Here is a 25,189-nt window from a genome sequence, read left to right as displayed (position 1 = left end):
ACTGTGGTCTGATCTCCTTAAAACTTTGCATGCTTGTTTAGAATCACTTGTCGCATGTGCTCAGCAGATTTCGTTTTGCATTCTCCTGTAGGCTTTATAGCATTTGGGTAAATTTGGACAAGCCTCTTTTCGCCCCCAGTGGCCCATTTCTTTCAAATTTCTCACAGACCTTTGGGGCCGTGAGACAAACTGGCCTCCGTTAACCTTGTCTAATAGGTGCACAAATGTAATGAAACCAATGGTGGCCACGGTTTTTTGAGATACGCTAATGTCCTTATAGACGCTTGTGGCACTTTGGACCAAGACCCGTGCACAGCGATTTTCATGTTGATAGGACAAATGGTTGTGTAGTTATAGCCAGTTTTATGTTTTTTCCTTCTTATAGCACCAACAGGTGGCCAAGCCCCGTGATTTGTGTCCTGGACCTCAGACTGAGCTCTCCCAAATGTGTTCTGAGTTTGGCAAAGATATCACATTCTGTTCAGGATTTATAGGCTTTTTACTAAAAGTGGCCCTGCCCCTTTATAACATTTTGGCGTCCCTTTGCAATGGTGAGTCGAAAGTCCAACTTTTTTTGATAAATATTGATATTCAATCTCCATTGAATCTTTCTGCACTGGTTTGGTTTCGTTCAGGTGAAAAACCTAGGACTAGTTCGCAAAAATAGTTTTTTCAAAAAAATCTAGGCTCACGATCGAATCTGATGCATTTTGTCCAGCATGAACAAAGGATTCCAACTACATTAGACACTTGAGCCTGCGACTGACGGTTTAGGAGTTATGAGCAATTTCATACTTTTGAGCGCTGTAGCACCCCACTTCAGCCCAACTGGAGCGAGCCTTGGTGACGTTATTGGGCAGTGTGAGTACTACCATCCCTCCAAGTTTCAAGTCTCTATGGTTTGGTCTGCATGCTCAGTTTTACGTGGAGATTGCCGATCCTTGGCCATTGTAATAATTACAATAGGGTTTCAACGCTACATGCTTGAACCCCTAAAAACAACTGTTTCAAACATTGATAATGAAGGATCATGTGGTACTAAAGACTGGAGTAATGGCTGCTGGAAATTTGGTTTTAACATTGCAAGAATAAATTAGATTTTAAATTTAATTGTAATTGTAGGTAATTGTAATATTTCAACGTATTATGGATTTAATGGATTTTTTATCAAATAAACACCATCTTCTTTTAAAAACATCAAAGTCTTGACAACCCCTCTCAAACAGCAGTATATTCATATAAGTTATATGTGCATCTTTATCTGTATAGAAGTTTTTTGCAAAAATCAGAAATAAAACTCCTGATTTAATTACATTTAAATTTAATTTGAACTGCTTACAGCCTACAGGATGCTGTATTTGAATTTGAATGAAAGGAAGAGGAACTTAATTAATTTCATCAGTCCAATGTAAGTTTCATAACAAAACAAATCACATAATTAGTTAATTAGTTTTGAATACTTATACCCAAAACAATTAATTACTTTCTTTTTTTTTTTTTTTATGAGTAATCAACCACCTTAGCAATCACCTAGAACACCCCCGCTTTCTAACAGCACTACTTACATTTTCCTCAGAAAATGTAAAATTCAGTAGTTTCCGTAAGTGCAAGCATGTTCCCACCCTTCAACCCAAAATCTTCCTGCTTCTTTTGCTTAATGCAGCCTGGCACCCTCCTGCTTTTAATTCACTCTAAGCAAGTATTACAGACTTACACTTTTCAGCTGACACACTTTTTTTTTTTCCCCAGATATTACTCATGTTCTTTTTAATAAAAACGCCCTCTGTGCTTCTTGTCGCTTAAACATGATGCATAAGCACAACTGCAGAGCGTCAACCTTTCTCATTTAAAGGAGAAGCACAACAAAATTGGGTCTTTTTTAATTAAGGATAGCGTGAGTTCACATGCGACAGTTTTGCAGCCATTTCATTTAGTTTTTCCATTTAGTTAATGCATGAGGTCAAAAGCATCTCACGAAATTGAACCACAACAACGACTGAAAGAGTTCCTAAAGCTAAAAGCATCAATGAGTAACCATAAGATCACTTACCACCCACCAGTAGTACACGTCTGAAGGCAGCTGGATGTTGTCCCGAATCCAGACAGGCGAGATGTCTGGGTCATAGTTCTCATCGAACCAGTCAGAAACACCAGGGTCGCCCACGCACCGAGAGCAGGCACATGTCTTCTGCTGGGAGCTCTCGGCCGGGGCGACCCGGTGGGAACCGGCGTAGCTGGGCACTAGCTTTACCCTGTGTGACTCTTCCCATCCCGGAGGTTCCAAGTAAGGCAAGCCGACTCCTCCTCTCAGGGAGAATGAGAAGAAGAGCGAGGTGAGGAACAGGAGGGCCAGGGATCCCAAGACCACGCAGAAGCGAAGGGAGCATCGCATGCCCCCGCGCTCTCCTGCCGCCGCCGCAGCGGGTCCACCTCCGACAGGCACCCAGGGTCTCAGCTCACCCGTCCTCTGAGCCCGTGCCCATGCGGCCCAACCCCAACCCCATCCCAAGCCTAAGCGTCCCTCTCGCTGCGGAGGCACAGACGGCATGCGCCCGCCCCACTGCCATGAACCGGCCCCTGCCACCGTGCCCAACCTGGACTCAGTACTACTCGGCGTACTGAGCAACACAGGCTTTAAACCCAAAAGTGTGCGAGTCTCACAAAACCGTGTGCTTGTGAACTGCCACCGCTGATCTCCAGTCTGTCAGTCTTCCCTTTCAATGTGTCACCTCTGCCGTGCAGCCTTTTACCGCTCTTTATTTTCGCTCTCTTCCCCCTACACTATGGGATCTCCTCCAGCTCTCTCTTTCACGCTTTTGAACTGTCTATACTGCCACGGTTCAAACACACACCAGTCTTTCACCTCTAAAAATCAGTCTGCTTGTAGGCGTGTGTGTGATCGGCTCTATTCTCCCTGCAGTGACAGTTGGAGGAATAGCCCCCTCTGTGGTTTTGACATCTCAGTGCCAGACAAGCTAGGCTGTCATCCGTGTCTGTTCCATTACAGTCCTCTATGAGTCCAAGTTTGTCACTGTAATCCGGTTTGTCCGTACGCTCCGTCTAACGAGCCACCATGCCGAACTTCACAGCCAGAGGTGGAAAAGGGTGGAGCTTTCTCACAGACTTGTAATGAAACTCTTTTGCAGACATCTTGAATAGCTCTACAACACTTTCCGAAATCTTTCCATCTCATTCATTCTGCAGTAGTTGCATATCCTGTGAGTTACTTTAAGTGTGGAGATATCTGTCCCTTGGTCTTCACGGTGTCTTCAATGAAATGAACTTGCAGATTTAACTATGAGGAACCTCTGGTTCCAACAGTTTGACTTTCCAAATGTGGGGTCTGAACATTCCAGTCTAGATCAGCACTTTAGGACATTCTGTTATTATAATAAAAATGAACCAAATTAAAACGGGAAGAAAAGACAATGAAGATGATTAAAAGAATCACGGCTCAAGCAAAAAAGGGATATGAGAGGCAAGGAGCTGGGTTAAAGAAAAAATGGCATCAGTCTATCTGCTATACTTCTAACACTGCATCTGTCTAGCAGCTAGTGGAGTACGTGATCAGCCGAGTATGTGAGAATGTGTTGCGTCGCAGGACTCGCTTGCCAATTTCACAATGACAGCTCTTAACGAAATTGGTGAGGTGGAGAACTCGGATTTCGACAAGGCAATGTGCCCTGACCTGCTGTTGTCCTGTAATCTCCAAATCTATAATCTCTGGGATGCTGCTGCTGTTGCTGGCCCACCTGTGTGAGCCCTCTTTCTCTCTGCCAGTTTGCTGCCAGAGAAAACCCGTCAGTCCGAGCGGGTGCAGTGCATCAGAATGGTGGTGAAATCCAGCTGCTGGTGTCTACAGCTGCTCTTCTTGATTTAGGTTGACCTTCCAAACTACAGGGAAACATACAAGTGTAGAATTAGGTACTGCATGTCAAGACAGGGGTGCAATTCATAATCCATTTATTATAAGCTACTTTTTTAGGATTTATTTTTGGGCTTTTGCCTTTATTATAAGACAGTACTCAGACAGAGAGTGGGAAAGAGAGAGGGTGATGGGATTGGAAAAAGGTCTGTGAGCTGTGGACTCTAACTCGTTATGGCTGAAGCGCAATGGCACTATATGTCATTGCACTGCCCACAAGGCTATCCACCTTTTTCTTTAATGCGGAAATAAGCCTATGAGTGAGACTTGCGGTTCATTAGCCGCTATAGAGAAATGATGAGAAGAATAACAACATGTAGTAAACGGTAAAACTGTTTGCACTATAAACCAGTGTGCTCATAATTAAGATAATACATTAAAATAATATGGTCACACCAATTTGCAATATCAAGCACCAAAATGAGCCGTTTTGTACAGCTAAAAATAGCAGGTCTCAACGAGACGGGAAGAAAATGGTGGATTTTCCCACTTTTTTTTTTTTTTAGTATGCACAAATTCTAAGACAGATCTTCATATTCAAATTTGCAGAAAACTGGCAAAAAGCACAGAATACTGGCATGCATAATTAAAAAACAAATATTTCACACTGCTACATGCCAAAATGCCAGACTTTTTTTTACATATTTAATACAAATTACACCAATATGACTATACACAATATACACAAAAAATGTTTTAAAAAAAATTATGCTATGGTGTTTTGCTGTACTACAACTACAAATGTACAAAGGACTCCTAAAATCTGAGGCACGCTGAAAGGATTTTAAAAAACATTAAACCAAGGAAAAAAGTTGACAAATTATATCAAATTCAAATTATTTGAGGTTATGCATGATTTTAGATCTCCAATCAGACAAGCAAATTTCTGACACTGACCATGTGAATTTCTTTGCACAAAAGAGCAAATTTCAATGCTTCCATTAAAGAACAAGTTTAGATCAAGAGCTGCTGTGATTAAGGCAAAAGGGAGACAAACAAAATAAATCTCAATCCAGCTTGAATCAAAGTTTATCCCTGATAATATGATTTGCAAATAACAATATCAAACCAAACTAGAAAAGAAAAATAGATGCATTTTCACTAGAAGTCCAAAACTTTTGGATACCACAATTGAGTGTTTTCACAACGCATCATCAATCGGCCATATTGGCGGCAATGAATGTAAACAATGCCACTGAACCAAACAAAACTCTCATATTTAGCTGATTATTGCTGCAGAAAATGATCAATTATTGTCATGTTTTGGGCTATATTAATCAGGTGGACCAGGAAAAACATTTGGAGTACTACAGACTGCCAACAGCTATAACAAATCAAGGAGAAGAGTGCAAAAAAATGTCTGAGGAACAAGAATCTTGACAACATTTGTTCTTATTTCCGGTCATTTCTAGTCAGGTAGGTGAAACATTAGGCTTAATATTGTTCGTACCCATCTTTATCACATTAACTTTAGTTTGTCAAAATACTGCGCCCTTCCCTGTGTACTAAGTACTTCTCTATATGATTAAGCAGCTTCCACACATTATTTCTGTGGTTTAGACAGCATAAATTAGCAGAACAACATTTTCAATGCAATCTATGCTTCTGTTTACATCAGAGTATCACCAGTATATCGAAAAGACATCAGCGAAGGCTATGAAAATGAAAAGTCGTTCACTGACTTCTCATCTGTCCCTCACACACATTTTGTGAAGGCACCACAGTTGAAGTGTTTCTATCTTTGGGTCTCTCTTGTGACCCCCGATTTCTGTTGAACGTTCTCTGTAGAGCATCTGCTGAGTTCAATTACCAGAGCTAAATATGTGGAGCAGAGATGCCAGTTCAGGCACCTCTGAAAGAACATTAACTTCACAGCTTTCACAAAATAACACCAGCCAATTTGTTCATGCTTGCATATTTTAATTAACACATCAATCTGGATGCACGTTTGAAAGAAATGCTCAAAAGATATACCTCTGACAGCGACGCACTTATGTTTTAAACATATCTGTTCGTTGCCAACAGTTCAATCACGGGTTTAGAAGAGGATATCGACATATCAAACAGACAGGTGGCTCTTGCTGCTTTCAGTGTGGCCGCAGATTAAATCACGCGATTGTGATTGCATGCGTGGGTGAGCCGCCCGAGATCACATAATGCTCTCTCCTTCCATTCCAATTAGAAAAATGAATTTCAGAATTCATTTTCTCTGCTAGCAGTAAATGCCTGCTTCTTTGATTGAGACGTTCTCATCCTTAACACGCTACTTCTTTTTAGACGCCCACAGTTTGAAGAGAGAAACAGCGAAAGAGGCTGCAGTAGCAGTCTAATAGTGTTGATTTCTGCTACTTCGTTCATCCAGCTGATTGTTTCTCTTACCAGTAGTGACGTAAGCTGACGGGAGCGCGAGCAGGTTTGACGTTCTGAAAGACGGGAACGCGCCCATGTTTCGACTTTTATGCGCTCTCGTCATCTTTTCGATTCCGATCTTTACGTTTCTACACAAATAAGCTAAAATGTTGTCGTTTGGATTAATAAGTGGTTGATATAGCCTAACGTGCGAATTATTCAACGACATCCGACTTATTAAGTTAAAGTTTGGGATGTGTAAATGTGACACCACACCCTGGTGAAAAAAAACATATGCTGGTAGGTATGTTTTGATGCTGGGATGCTGGTTAGGTATGTTTTGGTGCTGGTTTAAGCTGGTCCTTTGCTGGTCTATGCTGGTCCTTGACCAGCAACATGACCAGCATAAACCAGCAAAGGACCATCTTAAACCAGCACCAAAACATACCTAACCAGCATCCCAGCATCAAAACATAGCTACCAGCATATGCTGTTTTTTTTCACCAGGGCATGACAAAAAATTACAGTACTTATGGTTTGTTGACGTAGTGTTGATACTATTACCTCATTATTTTATAAGTCTAACTTGTAAACTTTTGTGGTTAATTAAAAGTTATTCAATTAACTAACAGTTCTGGATTTTTTTATTGATAATTTCACATTTTCCATTAACTGTTCTTTATCCACCTTTTTTTTCCCCGTAAGAATGGACATGGGCATTTGTAAATTTTCTGGGTCTGGCTTCCGGTCTCATCCGTGTCTAGCTATTTTTAGCTGTACAAAACAGCTGGTTTTGCTGCTTGATGTTGCAAATTAATGTGTCTTACCATGTTATTTTAATGTATTATCTTAATTATGAACACATAATTAAGTTTAAACGCTTATTGCATATTCTTCTTCTTCTTGTTATTTTCCAGTAAAGTGTTTTCACAACGCGTCATCAATCTGCCATATTGGCAGCACTGAATGTAAACAATGCCACTAACCCAAACAAAACTCACATATTTTGCTGATTATTGCTGCTGAAAATGGTCAATTATTGTCATGTTTTGGGCTGTATTAATCTGTCAGACTCTGAAAAACATTTGGAGTACTATAGACTGCCAAAAGTTATAACAAATCAAGAAGAAGAGTGCAAAAAAAAAACGGAATGTACTGAACTAGGATTTCTAGGGCAAGAATCTTGACAACATTCATGTTTGTTCTTATCATTTCCATTCAGGTAGGTAAAATATTAGGCTTATATCAATGTCAATATTAATATCAATATTCATACTGCTTGTACATATGTTTATCACCTTTTAACTTTAGTTTGTCAAAATATTGCGCCATTTTCTGCTTACTAAGTCCTTCTCTATATGATTTAGCAGCTTCCACACATTTTTTCTGTGGTTTAGACAGTATAAATTAGCAGAACAATGTATTCAGTAGTACATTAACCATGCAATCCATGCTATTGTTTACATCTGAGTAGCGCCAGTATGGCCGTGTATCCGGGTAATTAACCAATTTGTGATTTAAGTGCAAACCCTCTATACCCTCATAGGCTTGCTTCTGACACCACGTTGAAAAAAAAAGGTGGATACAAGCTTCAAATACACATTATTATTTATTTTAAGTTTTTATTTTATATAAATGTTTTCTCTGTTCTCATGTCAGATATGTATGTATGTATGTATGTATGTACCAGGACCACCTTAAAAAACCATAACAAATTCCTTGTGTGTTTGTGCACACTTGGCGAATAAAGCTAATTCTGATTCTAAAAATGAATGTAACTGAACTGATTGTAATGTGTTATTTTTGTTTACACAAGTTTATGAACATATATGCCACTTCAGTGCCACTTTTGTAATGTAAAAATGTCAAGAAAGCATTGTTGAGTGTCTCAGAATCAGCATATAAGTGTGAATTACCTCTATAGCACCTGTTTAAAAAAGTATGAAAGTCAGCACACCATATATATAGGCTATAAAATCTCAAATGAAAGGCAAAATCCTCTTAAAGCTGAATTATGCTTCTAGTCTATTCAATTCATGCTTCATTTTCTCACCAAGCATCACATCCTCCTACCCCATCCAATATCTCAAAATGACAGTCTTCTCATTTATAAAGCCATCAGCACACAGTTGCTAGACTCATAATAAACAGCAGGCAACTGAGATATGTAACCATTATTATTATCTGCTCTCACGGTTGCGCTTAAAACATTAACACTCATATTCTTGAGTCCGTATGTATACAAACGCATGTTTGTAATACATTCTCTAGGACAAATTCATGCGATAACGCTAACACAGAATTCTCAGTTTCTTCCTTCTTCAGCCGTACACCGGTATCACACACAAAAACATCCACTGACCTGAGCTTACTCTTTCTTTCCCTCTCTCTTTTGTTGTTCGGTCGCTTTTAGTGGGTCTTGACCAATGTGCCTGCTCAGCAAGGGTGAGCCGAACACTGTAGAGTGGGTGTCTGAGTTGCCTTGGCAACGAAACCTCACAGCTGGCTGCAATGGAAATGTAATTGAAAGAGAAGAGCAGACATTCACATACTGGGTGGGCTTGCATTCTCTCCGACGCGCTGCTGGACAGGTTGATCTTACATATTCAACAGTCCACGGCTCCAATTTTGTGCTGTCTATGATCAGATTGGAAGCAGGGTTGGAAAGCGATGCCTGTCCAGTGACTCTAGGGTTAACATACTGACACAACACGCACTCTCTCCCGGCTGAGGATTAATCTAATCATAAAATAGTCATTTTCAACGGCTTGGCCCTAAGGCTTAATCTAATTTCATGTTTAATGGATTAAACCCTTTTAAAGCTGGATACATTATTGCTTGTTAGGCCCCTCTTGGGAAAAAAGTATGATTATGGTGTCATTTCCTCTTTTTTTCTGTTAAAAAAAGTCGTTGAAATGTAAGATTTAGCTATTTTAATCAACATTTTCTTCCAGTGTAATCTGGTGTCAGTGGAATGTATTTTCTGCACTCAGAAGCCTTCATTCAATGATTCTTATTAGTTCAGTCGACGTTCTCTATAACTGCTAGAGGAATTGCATTTAATTTCTGGGAATGTGGCCTAATAATAAATGGGCCATCAAGCTGACCTCTTTTACTGCTGGTGTATGTCATCAATCATTGTTTTGATTTATTCTCTCAGAATTTATTCTCCAGATAAATAATCCAAAACTGTGGTCATGACAGTAGATTACAGAGTTCACTGAAACTTTTTAACCGAAGGGCTTTAGGCTACTACAATTTAATGTCTCATAACTTTCTCTGAGTCACACTAATCACAAAAAACTATAACCTTTCAATCCACTTGAGCCTCAAACCAAAATGATGGAAAATGAAATGAGAGATGCCTGCGTCTCTAATCAAATTTACGTCTCAAATTCATTTCATGTATAGCCTTCAGCTTCAGTCGTGTTTATTTCCCATTCTGCCTTTTGGAAAGTACGGCCTATTGCTTTTTTATTTAATTCTCTTTTGTTTTGTCTTATTTTACACCCTCTCAAGGGAAAATTAATTTAGCCTTGTGCACCTAACATGAAAGTAAAACTAGATATAACCTTAGGTGCTATTTTGACTCATCCAAACAAGTTTCTGCCTGATTAACTTAATGTCACAATTATCTTGGGCATAGACAAAAAGCATCCATTTTCCAAATGTATAATAATCTAACATAAAAAAATGTCATGCAATCTGATTTGACAGACATCAAAATCACTTGCAAACACTTTCATATCCATGTTAATTGGGACACTGCCCTGAGGAGGCAATGAATCTGTTAACAGCACAGCTAAGCAATCCGTACCCATGAATTGTACTTGTGCCCAAAGGCAATGAGTTAACATGCCCTCATGAGTTGCACTCTCCTGGAGCAACTGTTGACCCTTCATCATGCCTTTCTTCTCAAACCAGATCCACAGGGGATGCTACCAGTCAGCCATGATAAGCCATAGACACATCTCTACAAAGCCCTCGTGGATCTCAAAGGCCTGGGAAATTTTGTAGCTTTCAATCTTAGAATGTACAGCAGAGCAGAACTCATCTTAAAGAAGCAGAAAACACATCATGCTGTAATAGGAGTTCAAAACGCTTGTATAGGAGAGACAGGAGAGATCCGTTTATAACAGCAGCGATGGATGGTACAGTCACCATGCCTTATTCTCGCATAAACTGCATCACCAGAAATTTGTGTTTGTGTGCCGTGGGAGCTGTTAACAGCTGCAGCTGCCCAAGTCTCTGACTCAGCACCCCCATCTCTGCTTCAGGCTCTAATGTGTGTGTGTCTAAGCTTCTATTCAAGAACATTGACTTTGATTTCTGGCATCAGCACAGGTGAAGCAAGTGACCTATCAATATTGTAAATATTGGCTGCTGGAAAATATGAAATAAAATATTAACTGGAACAAGGGTTATGCTTAAAATTACTTAAATATGCAATGATGCAACACGTCTAAGTTTATCCAAAGACCATTCTTTAAAATCAAATCTTAAATAATAAATTTTTTTTTGTTCTAAATATGTTTTTATCTGCTTATAGGGAATAAAATATAAAAGTGGTATTTTCAAATAGCAAATGTCAAAAAATTTTTCCTACTGTAAATTATGTTGTGATGCCTAAATGTGTGTGAATTGTTTACTTACTTTTTTAAATTAGTCGTCCCATAAATGCCATTATATTGTTCATTCAGACTGATTCGCAAATGTGCAGAACACAAGAAGCGGGATTTATCGCATGAACCAATCACAGCCGAACATAACCAGTCATATCCAATCAAATCACGAGGCGAGAGAGACAGGAACACCTGCTGTAACATTACCTGCTGGTGTCGCTGTTGCACAATTTTACTTTAGAAAAACAAGTGATTTATACGATTCTCATCCAATATTTTGAGGAGACACTGCCTCCCTTGAGGAAGCGCCCCTGAGGTAGGTATATATAGGAAGCATCAGACCAACACCAGCAATGAGTAATTAAGGCCAAAGCTTTGCAGAGATATAGCCTCAGACGTAGTCTGGTATCATGCCTCAAATTTGTTGCAATGCTATACAAAAGCAGTTTTGTCTATCAACACGAAATCTGTAATTTTTTGTCTGCACAGTCTGAAGATGATTTGACTTGATTTTGGTGAAAATTGGACCAATGGTCATTGAGGAGTCAAAAAGTAGGTTTTCAACAAAAATCTAAACGGTGGACAGGAAGTTCGGCCAACTATGGCATAGTTGGTATGTATGTTGTTGGCATGACCCAAGGAATATTTTGAGACCAGTTTCATTACAATAGGCTAATGCAATCAAAATCAAAAGTTATTAGCATTTTGAGGAAATTTAATATTTAATGGTTAATGAACGGTTCATCACTCATGACTAGGGCTGCAACGATTAATCGAACGATGTCGTGAGGCGCGTTTAGTCGATGAAGCCGGTACGTTGATTAGTAGTAAAGCTCCATCACGTGCGTTCAGTACACAGAGCAAGTAATACACAGAGCCGTAAAGCACTGACAAGCTACACCAAATCGGCCGCAAAATCGAATTCGATTTTGAGCGCGATTTTGGCGTAGCTTGACAGTGCTTTACGGCTCTGTGTATTACTTGCCGCTCCAGCTGAACGCAGGTGATGGAGCTTTACTACTAATCAACGTACCGGCTTCATTGACTAAACGCGCCTCACGACATCGTTCGATTAATCGTTGCAGCCCTACTCATGACCATAGGTCAGGTGACAATGGCACATGCAAAGTTTGGTGTAAATATGTCAAAGCTTTGCAGAGACACAGCCTCAGATGCAGTTTGGCATCTTTCCAGCAAATTCGTTGGTATGTTAAATGAAAACCGCTTTGTATATCGACATGAAATCTATAACTTTTTGTCATCATGGTCTGAAGATGATCTGAGTCAAATTTGGTGGTTGAGTCAAATTTGGTGGTTATTCGAGAATGGTTTGACTTATCAACTTGAATTCCATAGCTTTTTGCCAGCATGGTCTGAAGATGATCTGAGGCAATTTTAGTGAAAATCAGAGAAAATGAATTTTCCTTCTAGACGTTATGGTTTAAAAGTTCCTAGCTTAAACATGAGTGAAACTTTGGACAAGTGGTGGCGCTAAAGAGTTTGAGTTGGAGACTCCAAACTTGCTATGGTTAAAGTTGAGACTGTCCTCAATCTGTGCCAAATTTCATGACTTTCCAACAAGCGGTTCTGTGTGTTGCCATAGACTCAAGTGCGACAGAAACAGAAGAAGAAATCTAAGTGAATACAAGAGGTGCCTTTGCACCTTCAGTGCTTGGCTCATAATTACCATATTATCTGTGTTTGCCATAATTTTAATATGGTGCATCACTTTTTTTGCAGCAATTTAAACAATGAAACTTTCAAGCTGATCTTTGAAGTCTTTCTTAAAACCCCACAAACAAATACAACATGTGGTCAGCCTGACCTCAATTACCCGCTCCTCACTGACCTTGTCTCCGTTGCACAGGTTTGACGCCTCACATCTCCTTGCTGTTTCCCTGTAGCATATTCATGAATTATCCATGCATCTGTGGCTGTACCTCATATCTACTTCTCTATCTACAGTATCTCTTTCTGCTTGGCAAGTAGAGAAAAAGATGTTCTTTCAGCCTCCTGTGGCCATTTTCTGAATTCTACCTCTCCATTCTCTCAATCACTCTTTCTTTCAGTGCCGTCCTCTTTTAATGATGTTTTTCATCACGTTTCCTGTGTGACAAAGTATTTCTTCTCCTGAGCTCAAAAATGTCTCTCTCTCCCTCACTCATCCAGTAGAGATCCTCTCAGGCCACCTAGACTGGGGCCAGATGCCAAGGCCTGTCGCAGAGCCCATCGATCGAGAGGAAAACCAGGGGCAACGCTGGCTCCGGAACACCAGAGCAGAAGCCCTTGTTGCTGGCACAGTTAACCCTTACCTCACTACCTCAGTGAAACGTTGCTCACGCTATATCTGCATGTCATGAAAGTGCACTGACAGATTGAAAGGCTGTACGTCTATTACCTTTCGTAAATCTGTCAATTTCCAAAATTAAAATAAACCCCAGAGCTACTTCGTTAACATTTGGATTAATTTACAATTAGTAAATGAGGTAAGCTGCAGTTTTGTGTGCTTGCTCAAAGTCACACTGCAGTAATCTAATCAATCTAATGTGGTTAACCCTCATGTTGTGTTTCAGTCATTTTTTTTTTTTTGCCCAGGATTTTGTTTTGCCCAAAAATGCTAGTTAATGTTATCACACTGAAGTAAAATTCACTGACTTTACTCACAGAGGTTATATAAACTTTTAAAAATGTTATAATTTTCTACTTTTAAAAATAAAAAAAGATTTTATTTTCATCTTTTTTTTTTCCCCCACATTTTTACACTTCTGCTGTTCCTGGTTAAAAATGACCAGCCTACAAAAACTGCTTATAAATGTCTTGTCATACTATATTATTACCAAATATTGGATTCAATTTTCTTTTTGAATTGTTTTCTTTTAAGTAGCACTGTTTTGGTATTAACATTACCAAAATTATCCACAAATTATTATATGATAATCATTGTATTTTTTTGGATGTTCCCACATTTTTACACTTCTGGTGTTCCTGGTCAAACATGACCAGCCTACAAAATATTCTACATTTATCATTATGGTTATATTATTACCAAATATTGGATGTAGTCTTCTTTTTGAATTGTTCCCTTTTATGTAACACAATTTTTGTGTGAACACTGCCAAAATTATTCACAAATTATGATCATTTTTGTACTTTTTTTGAAGTTTCCCACATTTTGTTTTTTTAATAAATTTCTCATTATGCTATATTATTACCAAATATTGGATTCAATTTTCATTTTGACTTGTTTTCTTTCCAGTAGCACAGTTTTTTGAGTGAACACTGTCAAAGTTATCCACAAAGTATGATAATTTTTGTGCTTTTTGGGGGGGAATTTCCCATCTTTTTTTACATGACCAGCCTACAAAAAATAGCTTGTAAATGTCTTGTTTTGCTATATTGTTAACAAATTTTGTATTCAATCTTCTTATTGGTTTCCTTATAATTAGCACAGCTTTTAAGTGAACAAAAGTTTTTTTTTTTTTTTTTTTTGGATTTTCCCATATTTTTACACTTCTGGTGTTCCTGGTCAAAAATTACCAGCCTACAAAAATTGCTTGAAAAAGTGCTACAAAAAATGTCTCGTTATTCTACATTATTATCAAATATTGGATTCAGTGTTCTTTTTGAATTGTTTTCTTTTGAGTAACACCGTTTTTGAGTGAACACTGCCAAAATTATCCACAAATTATGAGCATTTTTGTACTTTTTTTGGATTTTCCCACATTTTGTTTTTTTAATAAATATGGCATTATGCTATATTATTACGAAATATTGGATTCAAATTTTTTTTTGACTTGTTTTCTTTTAAGTAGCACAGTTTTTTGAGTGAACACTGCCAAAATGATGATAATTTTTGTGCTTTTTTGGCACAAAATGGTCTTTTTACATGACTAGCCTACAAAAAATTACTTGTAAATGTCTAGTTTTGCTATATTGTTAACAAATTTTGCACTCAATCTTCTTATTGGTTTCCTTATAATTAGCACAGCTTGAGTGAACAAAAGTTATTATTAAATACTGGATTCAGTCTTCTTTTTAAATTGTTTTCTTTTAAGTAGCATGACCAGCCTACAAAAAAATAGCTTATAAATTTCTCATTATGCTATAGTATTACCAAATATTGGATTCAATTTTCTTTTTGACTTAATTTAAGAAGCACAGTTTTTAAGTGAACACTGCCAAAATTATCTACAAATTATGCAAATTTTTGTGCTTTTTTTCTCACATTTTTACACTTCTGGTGTTCCTGGTCAAACATAACCAGCCTACAAAAATTGCTTATAAACTTCTCATTATGCTATATTATTGTATTGTATTGACTTGTTTTCTTTGAAATAGCACAGCTTTTGAGTGAACATGATCCACAAATTACGCTTTTTTCACTCAAAAACTGAGGTGCATAAGCTCAGATAAATGAGGCCTATGACAACTGGTTCCAAAAGGAAATACAAAACCTGTACTAATTGAAAAGAAACATGTTAACAAAAAAAAACAAAAAAAAAACTGAATCTTAGATTTGGTGATAATATAGCATAATAAAAGATTTACAAGCCATTTTTAAATGCAGTCATTTTGGTCAGGGTTTTTAGCACAGCACAAGGGTTAAATGGTGAAAGCTGAGAGTGTCATGTTTTCTTCCTATCTAGGCTGAACTCAAAACATATTTTGAGACTGTTACTGTTAGTAAAAACCATTACATTTTCAGTGATCTGATTTGATGAGCATCTGAAAGAAAAGTCGTCCATCTGTTTGGGTTTGGGAGCAGGTCTCTTAGGGAAAAAAAAATACCCAGAGAGCTCATGCATGCACCACACACACATAGGAATACAGATCTACAGATAACTCCATTGTGTTTAGCAGCAGGTTCCCTATTTGTTATTTTCCATACAATCCATGTGATCTCCAAATTAAGATGCACACATAATGGTAAACTGCTGCAAGTTGTAACTATAAATGCTGAGTTGAGCCATTCAGGTAGACAGAAGTGGATTTCAGGTAACCCTGCTGTCACAGCTCTGTGAATTAACCAATTCGAATCCCTGATAGAAAAAGGTTTCCCATAGTGTAACCTATTTAAAAGCTCTCATATGTGACTCTTTGACAGCGTGCTCGCTCTGTACGCAGTGTTAACCTAGTTAAAGCTAAGTCAGCAGGACTTTTGCTGGCTCCTGAAATTCCCCAGGTACTATGTTAGCCTAGTTACAGAAGATGATGAACATCTGTCAAATGGAGCAGTTGCTTATTAAACAAGACAAGTTCACAGTCTGTCTCAATACACAAAGTTCTTTTCTGTATCCTCTCTTTTATACCTCAGCGATATTAGAACAGATCAAACTGTATTTTCAGCTTAAGGACATGCGTGTTTAAGAAACACATCAGGTGATTAAAATATTAAATGCAATGATTTATGCATTATATGGTTTCAGCACCAAGTCGCTGCACATAATGTCACAGCAGATATAATAAGAAATAGATGGTCTTCCACAGGATGAAAAAAAATTACACAGGATGTCTAACTCCTCATATTTAACTCAACTTGAGCTTGGCTCTTTGCTCTGTGGATTCAGAGTGAGCTGCAAAACATTCATTTTGACTGCATGTGTCTATGCCAGTGCAAAAAAATATTTTTTGGAGGTTGTATTTTTTTTCGGTAGGTTAAATATAGAATATGTGACCCTGGACCACAAAACCAGTCTTAAGTAGCATGGGTATATTTGTAGCAATAGCCAAAAATACACTGCATGAGTTAAAATGATTTTTTAAATACCAAAAATCATTAGGATATTAGGCAATATCAAAACTTAATTTTTGATTAGTGATATGCATTGCTAAGAACTTCATTTGGACAACTTCAAAGGCGATTTTCTCAATATTTAGTTTTTTTTTTTGCACCCTCACATTTAAGATTTTTAAATATTTGTATCTCAGCCAAATATTGTCCTATCCTAACAAACCTACATCAGTGTAAAGCTATTTATTCAGCTTTCAGATGATGTATAAATCTCAATTTAAAAAAACTGACCCTTATGACTGGTTTTGAGGTCCAGGGTCACATATATTTTACAAGAAAATACTATTTCAGTCTTTCTCGTTTAAAATATCATGCCTTTTTAATGTGTTACTTGATGTTTCTTGTAATAATCTGGAATTTGCTAGCAGTGGAAAGAGTTTTAAAGTAAATCCATCAGCAATATTCAAAAAAAATAACTTTGCCCAAAAAAGATCGTTATTACCACAATCACATAATTAGTCCAAACAGCAACTGTTCTCTCAAATTCTGTCACTGAAAAGAGACCAATTAGCAAAAGGCAAACTGAATGTCATGACAGAATCAGAAATTAATTAAAAGTGCTGCAGCAGAGGCTGTTTACTGTTTTTACAGTGAGATATTATATGATTAAGCAGCTAAAGCACACCACAAAATGGTCTCAAACATCACCGAAAATAGACTTGCAGTCTAAAATGACATAATGATCTACCAAAGTTATTTTTGTTTCATATATAATTGAATATAATTCAAATACTAGTAAATAAGCTAACACTTTAAATAGTTACGACCTATATTTGAATATAAATGTCTTTTAGGTTCCATGGTGTTATTAACATGTAATAAATAAGTTTTAAATGGGTGCAGCTTATTAGAATTTCTACATAAGACAAATTAAAAACATCTAGCTTATATCTAGCTTAATACCCATCAATGTATCTGTGAGAATCTATGAAAATTTTTAAAGCACATTGTTTATACAGTACAGTCATGTTAAATATGTTAAGTTATAGTGATTCTACTCAGTGATTCTACCCAATAAGCTTCCTTGAAAAAAGAAAAATAGGATTTGTTAATAGATCTTAAATACATTTTTGTTTTATCTAGACAACAAACTGCTTATTTGCTTTCACTTTATTGAGTTTACATCCACATCTTTGGAGTTGAGTTGTGTCTACTTTGAACAAACTGCATTAGGATGAGACAAAGACTTGATTAGGTCACCCCATCACATCAACCCCAAGAAAATCCTTTACTACCCCTCTTTCTTTCCTGTATCTAAGCAACGCTGGCAGATCGGTAAGGGTGGGTTCAGAGTGGAATGAGACCCTCACATAAATGAGATGGGTTCGGACACAAAGGGGCAAGCGACGGGTCCCTCTTGAGTGCCTCTGGGCGAGATGCGGGTCAGGGACCGCTCTAGCTACACAATCTGGGACTGACTGCTTTAAAAATAAAAAAGGAGGGGTGAGACATTAATGGACTGAAAACCACATAAGCATTGACCACAACAGGTTACATTCCACACAATGGACACAAATGACAAATTTTATGCTGCTCATGCTTTTCTTACCTTGCAGTGCCTCTTAGGATGCATAACCCTTCATTATGGTGTATTGTTAAAGCAGGTGCAGTTTTTGCTTGTGAAGACATCCACTTCACCTCCTCTCTGGAATGTAAATTTCTGCAGAGTGTTGTGGATGTTGCACTAAATGAGCAGCATTCAGCTTCCATATGATTATTCACATCAATTCTCTGTCGGTGGTCGTTTCCAGCATCCACGTAGTATGCTCATGCAGATGTGCACTAGGATTTTGTCCTGCTGTCCGGTATTTTATCGTCTCTAAGCCCTTGGAAAATGTGCAACAATGTAATTCTCACAATGCTGCATGTAGTCCGTGTGTGTTGCCCCCCCTCAACAAGACACCCTCACACCATATTCTCCAATCGCGTTTAACATTCCACTGGGATGTGTAGTTCTTTAAATGATTTAGTGCTAAACTGCAAACCGTTGTTTTGTTTGTCACTCTTATTTAAGTGACTAACCCCATACATTTTTTTCTAATGCATTTATATACGTAACACTTGAAAAGTGGTGTGAGGTGATGTCAGGTGTTGCGTGTGAGACCGGCGCCTTTTTGTACTACATTTCCCATGATGCATTTGGAACAGATGGTATTCACAGCAGACCGTCAAGTGCCGTGATTGAGGATGCTCGGAGAATAACTACAAATTAAACTGTCCACAACGCTTAAGTTATGTCTTTTCTCTCTCTCTAAAAATGCATTCTATATATGTTTCTCGTCTATTCTTGTATATCTCTTGCTACATGTAAATACTGTTTATGTGTAGCAAAAAAAAAAAAAAAAAAAAACTTTTTGTTTTTGTACTACCAACATACACATAAATTAGTTTTTATAATTTTGAGATATGATATCAAACGTGTGTGTAGATTTCAGGCTGTTATTCTCCCTCATGAATTGTTTAAATACGTGGCATTAGATATGAAATGAATTCTCAATGTGCATTCCAGCCTAGTCTCATTTGATGTAATACTGCCGCCTTGTGGAAAATGCCTCCACATGCTATTGGCAATACAGTAATTGCTTTGTGTGTGTGGGTTTTTTTTTTAAAGAATTCTCTTCTGCTCACCAAGCATGTATTTATTTGATTCAACATATAGCAAAAACCGTAATATTTTGAAATATTTTTACTATTTAAAAGAACTGCTTTCTATTTAAATATATTGTAAAATTTATTAGTAATTTATTCCTGTGATCAAAGCTACATTTTCAACATCATTACTCCAGTCTTCAGTGTCACACAATCCTTCAGAAATCATTCTAATATGCTGATTAAGACATTTTTTTTATTATTATTGTCATCAATTTTAAAACATTTGAGTAGAATTCTGAATTTCAGGGTTTTTTTGATGAATATACAGTTTAGACGAGCAGCATTTATCTGAAAAAGAAATCTTCTGTAACGTTATACGCTGTACCGTTCAAAAGCTTGGAGTCAGTATATTTTTTGGGGGAGGGGGGTTAGAAATTAATACTTCTATTTAGCAAGGATGCTATTAATTGATGCTATAAAGTTTCTGTTTCAGATAAATCCAATCCAAAATTCAGATAAAACAAAGCTGTTTTCAACAAAATAATAATAATAATAATACATTTTTTATACATTCATACATTTCTAAAGGACTGGAGTAATGATGCTAAAATTTAAGCTTTGAAATCAAAGGAATAAATTACATTTTAAAATATACTTAAATAGAAAAATAGTTATTTAAAATAGTAAAAACATATTTCTAAATTGTACTGTTTTTGATGTACAAATAAATGCAGGCTTGGTGAGCAGATGAGACTTCTTTAAAAAAAACATTAAAAATCTTACCGTTCAAAAACTTTTGACTGGTAGTGTAAGTGTAATTTATTTTAAAATAATTTGATTTAGTCATAAATGACAGACAAATTGAAATAGCACATGATTAGATCTGTAATTGTTGCCTTTTTTAGACTGTTTTATTTTCTGGTGTCTGTTGCTTGAGCAACCTCAGATACACATAAAGTTGTGTGGGAATAACTTTTTAAATTAGTAATAAATAGGAAGTGACCAATATATACCACAGATTCTTAAAGCAGCCTACTTTGTTTTACATACAATATTGGCAAAGCATCAATAAAAAAATAAATAAAAATAAATAAAATAAGTAAATACCTAAATAAAAAAAAGGAAAATAAGGTGACACCAGTGACAGTACTAAAAAATAATCATATAAACACAAACAAAAATTTAAAAACAAAAATAATACATAAATACTATTAATTACTAAAACATTATATAACGTCTACGTTATAAAAAATAGACACTGAAACATCTACTTAAACTTATTGAGACTGTAAAAGGGTAGTTAAGATGTTTAAAAAGCTTGCGATTTCAAACAATAAACAGTGGTAGTTATCTAAATTTGGTCATAGTTTTAAACTGTAATGGAAAGAATGAAACATTTTGCTTTTCACGATGTGGTTTTTCTGGGATTTCCATAACCACGGTTGAAATATCTCTCACGCACACGCAAAAAAAGTGTGTGAGAGAGTTAAAAGTTCGAGTGGCTTCTTTTCATTAGAAAGTGACACCGTTTTACAGCACAATACTGTAATTTACAGAATTTTGCGCTGTATATAAAACCGAGTTCGTCTTTATGAATATTGATCATGGCTTTTAGATTCTACCAAAAATCATAGATCATTATGAGACTTCCTTCAAAAAGTCTAAACGTGTTTATAATCGTTAAGCCACTTTGTTTAATTTCCCTTTTAAGACCTTAGTCAGCAAACGTTTCCATTTTATTGTAGGAACAGTAACTATGTTACTTATCTAAATAAATAAAAGGTTACATTATATGTTACATTTCGAAATCTATGCTTGCTCATGTTCCTTCTCAGTCAAATTTAACAATTAGAATTTAATAAAATAACATTTCATAAAAATAAGAAAATGTCGATTTTATAGCACGGTTCTACCAAATTCTCTTTTTGAGGTCGATCTTTTCGCACAGGCACGTATTTGGACATCACTGATGTGCGCCACAGCACTGGGAGGCCCTCTGTCGTTTCAGCGCCGTTTGAAATAACGAGCGACCAGGCCAATGAAAAACTTAAGTTTCTGATCTGATTGAAATCTACAACATCCTGGTTGCTAATTTGGTAAATAGTTTTCATACATTTCGCGAATAACCCATATTTCTTTGTTATACTAAAATTTGCTTTCAGAAATGATAATTAGAACCTTTATTTTGACTCTAAACTTTGTTAGCCGACCGGCTAATGATGAATGGACAACTGACTAACGCTTGCAAACATAATCGCCGTTAGCAATAGATTATGTGCTGAATTTGTGTCACCTTAAGTACAATTGCAAGAACACTTATTTAGCGAAAAGTATTTTTTCATGCATGCTGTAACTCGACGAAAAAATGTAAAGTGAAACTCCAAAAACTTGCTCTCACTACAGTTATTGGTTTTGTCTTACATAAGTTTGCTTCACCTTAGAGCTAATAATGAAAATACAAAATGTTAACCGTAAATATTGTGTTTGGAAGCCATATATTATCTTCTGAACTCCAGCATTGGCCATAAGACCATATATGAAATGTATATGCACGTATGCAGTGCTATAAGCGTAATGTCTCTGCGCTAATTAGACGAAACGAACACTATTTTTGCCTTGCTACTTTGTCCTTACTTCTAATTTTGTTGCTTATACAATCTTTGTATGACTTGCTTGTAGGTGCTGGTTAAGTTTTATGTCCTGAGCCTGAAGGTCCAGTGACAGCAGCCATGTTTCTGTACAACTTGACCCTGCAGCGGGCAACTGGCATCTCCCATGCCATCCATGGCAACTTCTCAGGTACATAACAGAACAACACTTTGTCCTGTGTAGTTTCTTAAAGGAGAACTCCACTTTCAGAATAACAATTTACAAATAATTTACTCACCCCCTTGCCATCCACGATGTTCATGTCTTTCTTTCTTCAGTTGTAAAGAAATTGTTTTTTGAGGAAAACATTTCACCATTTTTCCCCATATAATGGACTGCTATGGTGCCTTGATTTTGAACTGCCAAAAGGCAGTTTAAATGCGACTTCAAACGATCCCAGCCAGGGAAGAAGGGTCTTATCTAGCGAAACGATTGGTTATTTACATAAAAAAAAAACAAAAAAACTTTTTATTCTCAAAAGCTCGTCTTGCCTTGCAGTCCTTGAGCTCTGTGTATTCTGACTCGAGAGTATGTCAAAACTTACTGTTTTCTTCCTCAACTTCAAAATAATTTCAAAATCAATCATTCTACATCATTGCAGAAGTTCTGACCCAGTCTTTGCAAAGTGAACATGCTAAAAAGATCAAACACCCTGAACAAAAAAGGTAAAACAGCGATATAGGGCAATTTTGAAGATGAGGGAGAACATGAGATGGGAGTTTTTTGACATACACTAACTGTCATGAACAGGAACAAAAACAGTCTGGGCAGAGTAAGACAAGACGAGCGTTTGGCATTAAAAAGTATATAAATTGTATTATTTTTATTAAAATAACCAATCGTTACGCTAGATAAGACCCTTCTTCCTCGGCTGGGATTGTTTATAACTGCATTTAAACTGTATTTTGGAAGTTCAAAATCGGGGCACTATATCAGTCCATTATATGGAGAAAAATGCTGAAATGTTTTCCTCAAAAACAATTTCTTTACGACTGAAGAAAGAAAGACATCATGGTTGACAAGGGGGTGAGTAAATTATGTATTTATGTGAGTATTTCAATTATATTTGTTTGGGAAGCTAGAAGTATAGTATTTTGATTTGTTAGCAAGAATTAAGCATTATTATTATTATAATCTTTGGTGTTTCTTTTTCACTAGGAACAAAGCAGCAGGAGATTGTTGTTTCCCGTGGCAAAATTCTGGAACTGCTGCGTCCTGATGCCAACACGGGGAAGGTCCACACGCTGCTTACTATGGAGGTGTTCGGTGTCATTCGCTCCCTCATGGCCTTCAGGTTGACTGGTGGAACTAAAGGTGAGCAGCTAGGCTCTAATTGTTGTTTTGCATATTAGAGATTTGAATTCTTATGGATGTCTTTTCTCATTTTGTAATAGACTATGTTGTGGTTGGAAGTGACTCTGGCCGTATTGTGATCTTGGAGTACCATCCCTCCAAGAACATGTTTGAAAAGATACACCAGGAGACGTTCGGCAAGAGTGGCTGCAGACGTATCGTGCCAGGGCAGTTCCTCGCTGTGGACCCAAAAGGCAGAGCTGTTATGATAGGTAAAACTACAGACTTTATCGAGTAAAGACTACAGGTTGTAGTAATTGTGGCTGGTGATAATGACTGGTATAAATTCATTTTTGCCATCACAGGAGTAAATTAAATTTTAAAATGCTGAAATGGGAAAACATTTAAATTTATTATAATTACTGTGAATTTTAATCAAGGAAATGCAGACAGAAGAGACTTCCTTTAAAAACATTGAAATCAAACACACCCTAAACTATTGAACAGCATCTTAGATTACAAATAATGATTTCTATTGCATTGTGTCAGAAATGATGAATATCTTCATGTCTCTTCTCTGACTGTTTAGTGAGGAGATTGCTTAGATATCTGATCTGGGCTCTGCAAAAAAAACTTTTGCTTTTAGAGTAAAAAAAAAATGTAGCTAAGTCTCTTATGAGTTTGTATTAATCTTTTGCCCTGTGTGTCATAGTTCCTGGTGGTTCCTGGCCTCTACCCATAATATATATATATTTTTTTCCCAGTAAAAAAAAAGTCATCTTGTCTGAATCAGAAAAAAAAAAAAATCTATTTCCAAGCAAAAATGTTACACAACAGTTCTACACTAGACTATCAGTCATAAGTTTTTAATGTGTTTTTTTTTTTTTTTTTAAAGAAGTCTCTTCTGCTCACTAAGCCTGCATTTACATAATTGTTAAAATCAAATTGTCAAATCTTTTTATTATTTAAAATAACTTCTCTATTTAAATATATTTTAAAATGCAATTTATTCCTGTGATCAAAGCTAAATTTTCAGCATCATTGCTCCAGTTTTCAATGTTATGTGATCCTTTAGAAATCAGTGTAATATGCTGATTTTCTGTTCAAGAAACTTGTTTTATCAACTTTTAAAGCAGTTGGGTATCTTTTTTTTTTATTTTTTTATTCAGGATTCTTTGACAAATAGAAATCCAAAGATCAGCATTTATTTGAGTTAAAAAGCTTTTGTAACATTATGCACTATACCATTCAAAAGCTTGGAGTATTTTTTTTTTTTGTTTGATTAATTAATTAATACTTCTGTTAAGCATGGATGCTTTAAATTGATCAAGAGTCAGATAAATACTGTTCTTCTGAACTTTCTATTCATCAAAGAAACCTGAAAAAAAAGTTACTCGGCTGTTTTCAACATAGTAATAATAATAATTGTTTCTTGAACAGCAAATCAGAATATTAGAATGATTTCTGACGAATCATGTGACTGGAGTAGTGATGCTAAAATATCAGCTTTGAGATCACAGGAATAAATTACATTTTTAAAATATATTAAAATATAAAAGTTATTTTAAGTAGTAAAAATATTTCAAATGTTACTGTTTTTGCTGTGCTTTGGATCAAACAAATGCTGGCTTTGTGAGAAAAAGAGACTTCTTTAAAAACATTAAAAATCTTAATGTTCAAAAACTTTTGACTGGTAGTGTATGTCAATGGGTTTTGATTTGAGGATAATGGAGGATGGACTTTTTACAGTGGAGGAAGTGTTATAGTAGATGATGGACTGGCATTTTAGCCAGAAGCGGTGGTTACAAATTAAAATGCCTTAATGATGCTTCACAATACTACCTAGCTGACTCTGATGGCAGCAAGCCAATTTTGATAAAACAAGCTCATCTATATTTTTAATGGCCTGAGATTGAGTACATTTTCAGCTAATTTTTATTTCAGAGTGAACTCTTCCTTTAATCACAG

The 25,189-nt window shown here is 36.5% G+C and overlaps 2 protein-coding genes and 1 non-coding gene across 9 annotated transcripts in view; 2 read left to right on the top strand and 1 right to left on the bottom strand.

Moving 5' to 3' along the window:
• The window catches only part of st3gal2 (ST3 beta-galactoside alpha-2,3-sialyltransferase 2), a 30,941-nt gene extending 12,197 nt beyond the window's left edge, over nucleotides 1–18,744 (bottom strand). The window contains exons 1-4 of one of the 7 annotated variants that reach the window (XM_051135368.1): nucleotides 18,237–18,737; nucleotides 8,637–8,780; nucleotides 3,753–3,894; nucleotides 2,051–3,380 (exon numbers count right to left, since the gene is read on the bottom strand). In XM_051135368.1, the coding sequence (XP_050991325.1) occupies nucleotides 2,051–2,548 (498 nt within the window). In that variant the 5' untranslated portion in view covers nucleotides 2,549–3,380; nucleotides 3,753–3,894; nucleotides 8,637–8,780; nucleotides 18,237–18,737. The other 6 variants (XM_051135369.1, XM_051135364.1, XM_051135363.1 and 3 more) reach the window with 6 other exon arrangements.
• A 2,503-nt stretch (nucleotides 18,745–21,247) lies between these two features.
• Nucleotides 21,248–25,189, top strand: part of sf3b3 (splicing factor 3b, subunit 3) — a 28,889-nt gene continuing 24,947 nt past the window's right edge. The window contains exons 1-4 of the mRNA XM_051135179.1: nucleotides 21,248–21,375; nucleotides 21,959–22,078; nucleotides 23,087–23,242; nucleotides 23,323–23,493. Of these exons, the coding sequence (XP_050991136.1) occupies nucleotides 22,009–22,078; nucleotides 23,087–23,242; nucleotides 23,323–23,493 (397 nt within the window). The 5' untranslated portion in view covers nucleotides 21,248–21,375; nucleotides 21,959–22,008. The remainder of the gene's footprint in view (nucleotides 21,376–21,958; nucleotides 22,079–23,086; nucleotides 23,243–23,322; nucleotides 23,494–25,189) is intronic.
• On the top strand, nucleotides 23,764–23,843 carry LOC127181265 (small nucleolar RNA SNORD111). Its single transcript, XR_007829753.1, has one exon. It is a non-coding gene; the product is annotated as a small nucleolar RNA SNORD111 (small nucleolar RNA).

The sequence above is a fragment of the Labeo rohita genome, chromosome 18 (assembly GCF_022985175.1).
Source record: "Labeo rohita strain BAU-BD-2019 chromosome 18, IGBB_LRoh.1.0, whole genome shotgun sequence".
In the NCBI taxonomy this organism is placed as follows: Eukaryota; Metazoa; Chordata; class Actinopteri; order Cypriniformes; family Cyprinidae; genus Labeo; species Labeo rohita.
Note: the sequence above shows the minus strand (reverse complement) of the source record. Positions and strands in the feature narration are given on the sequence as shown.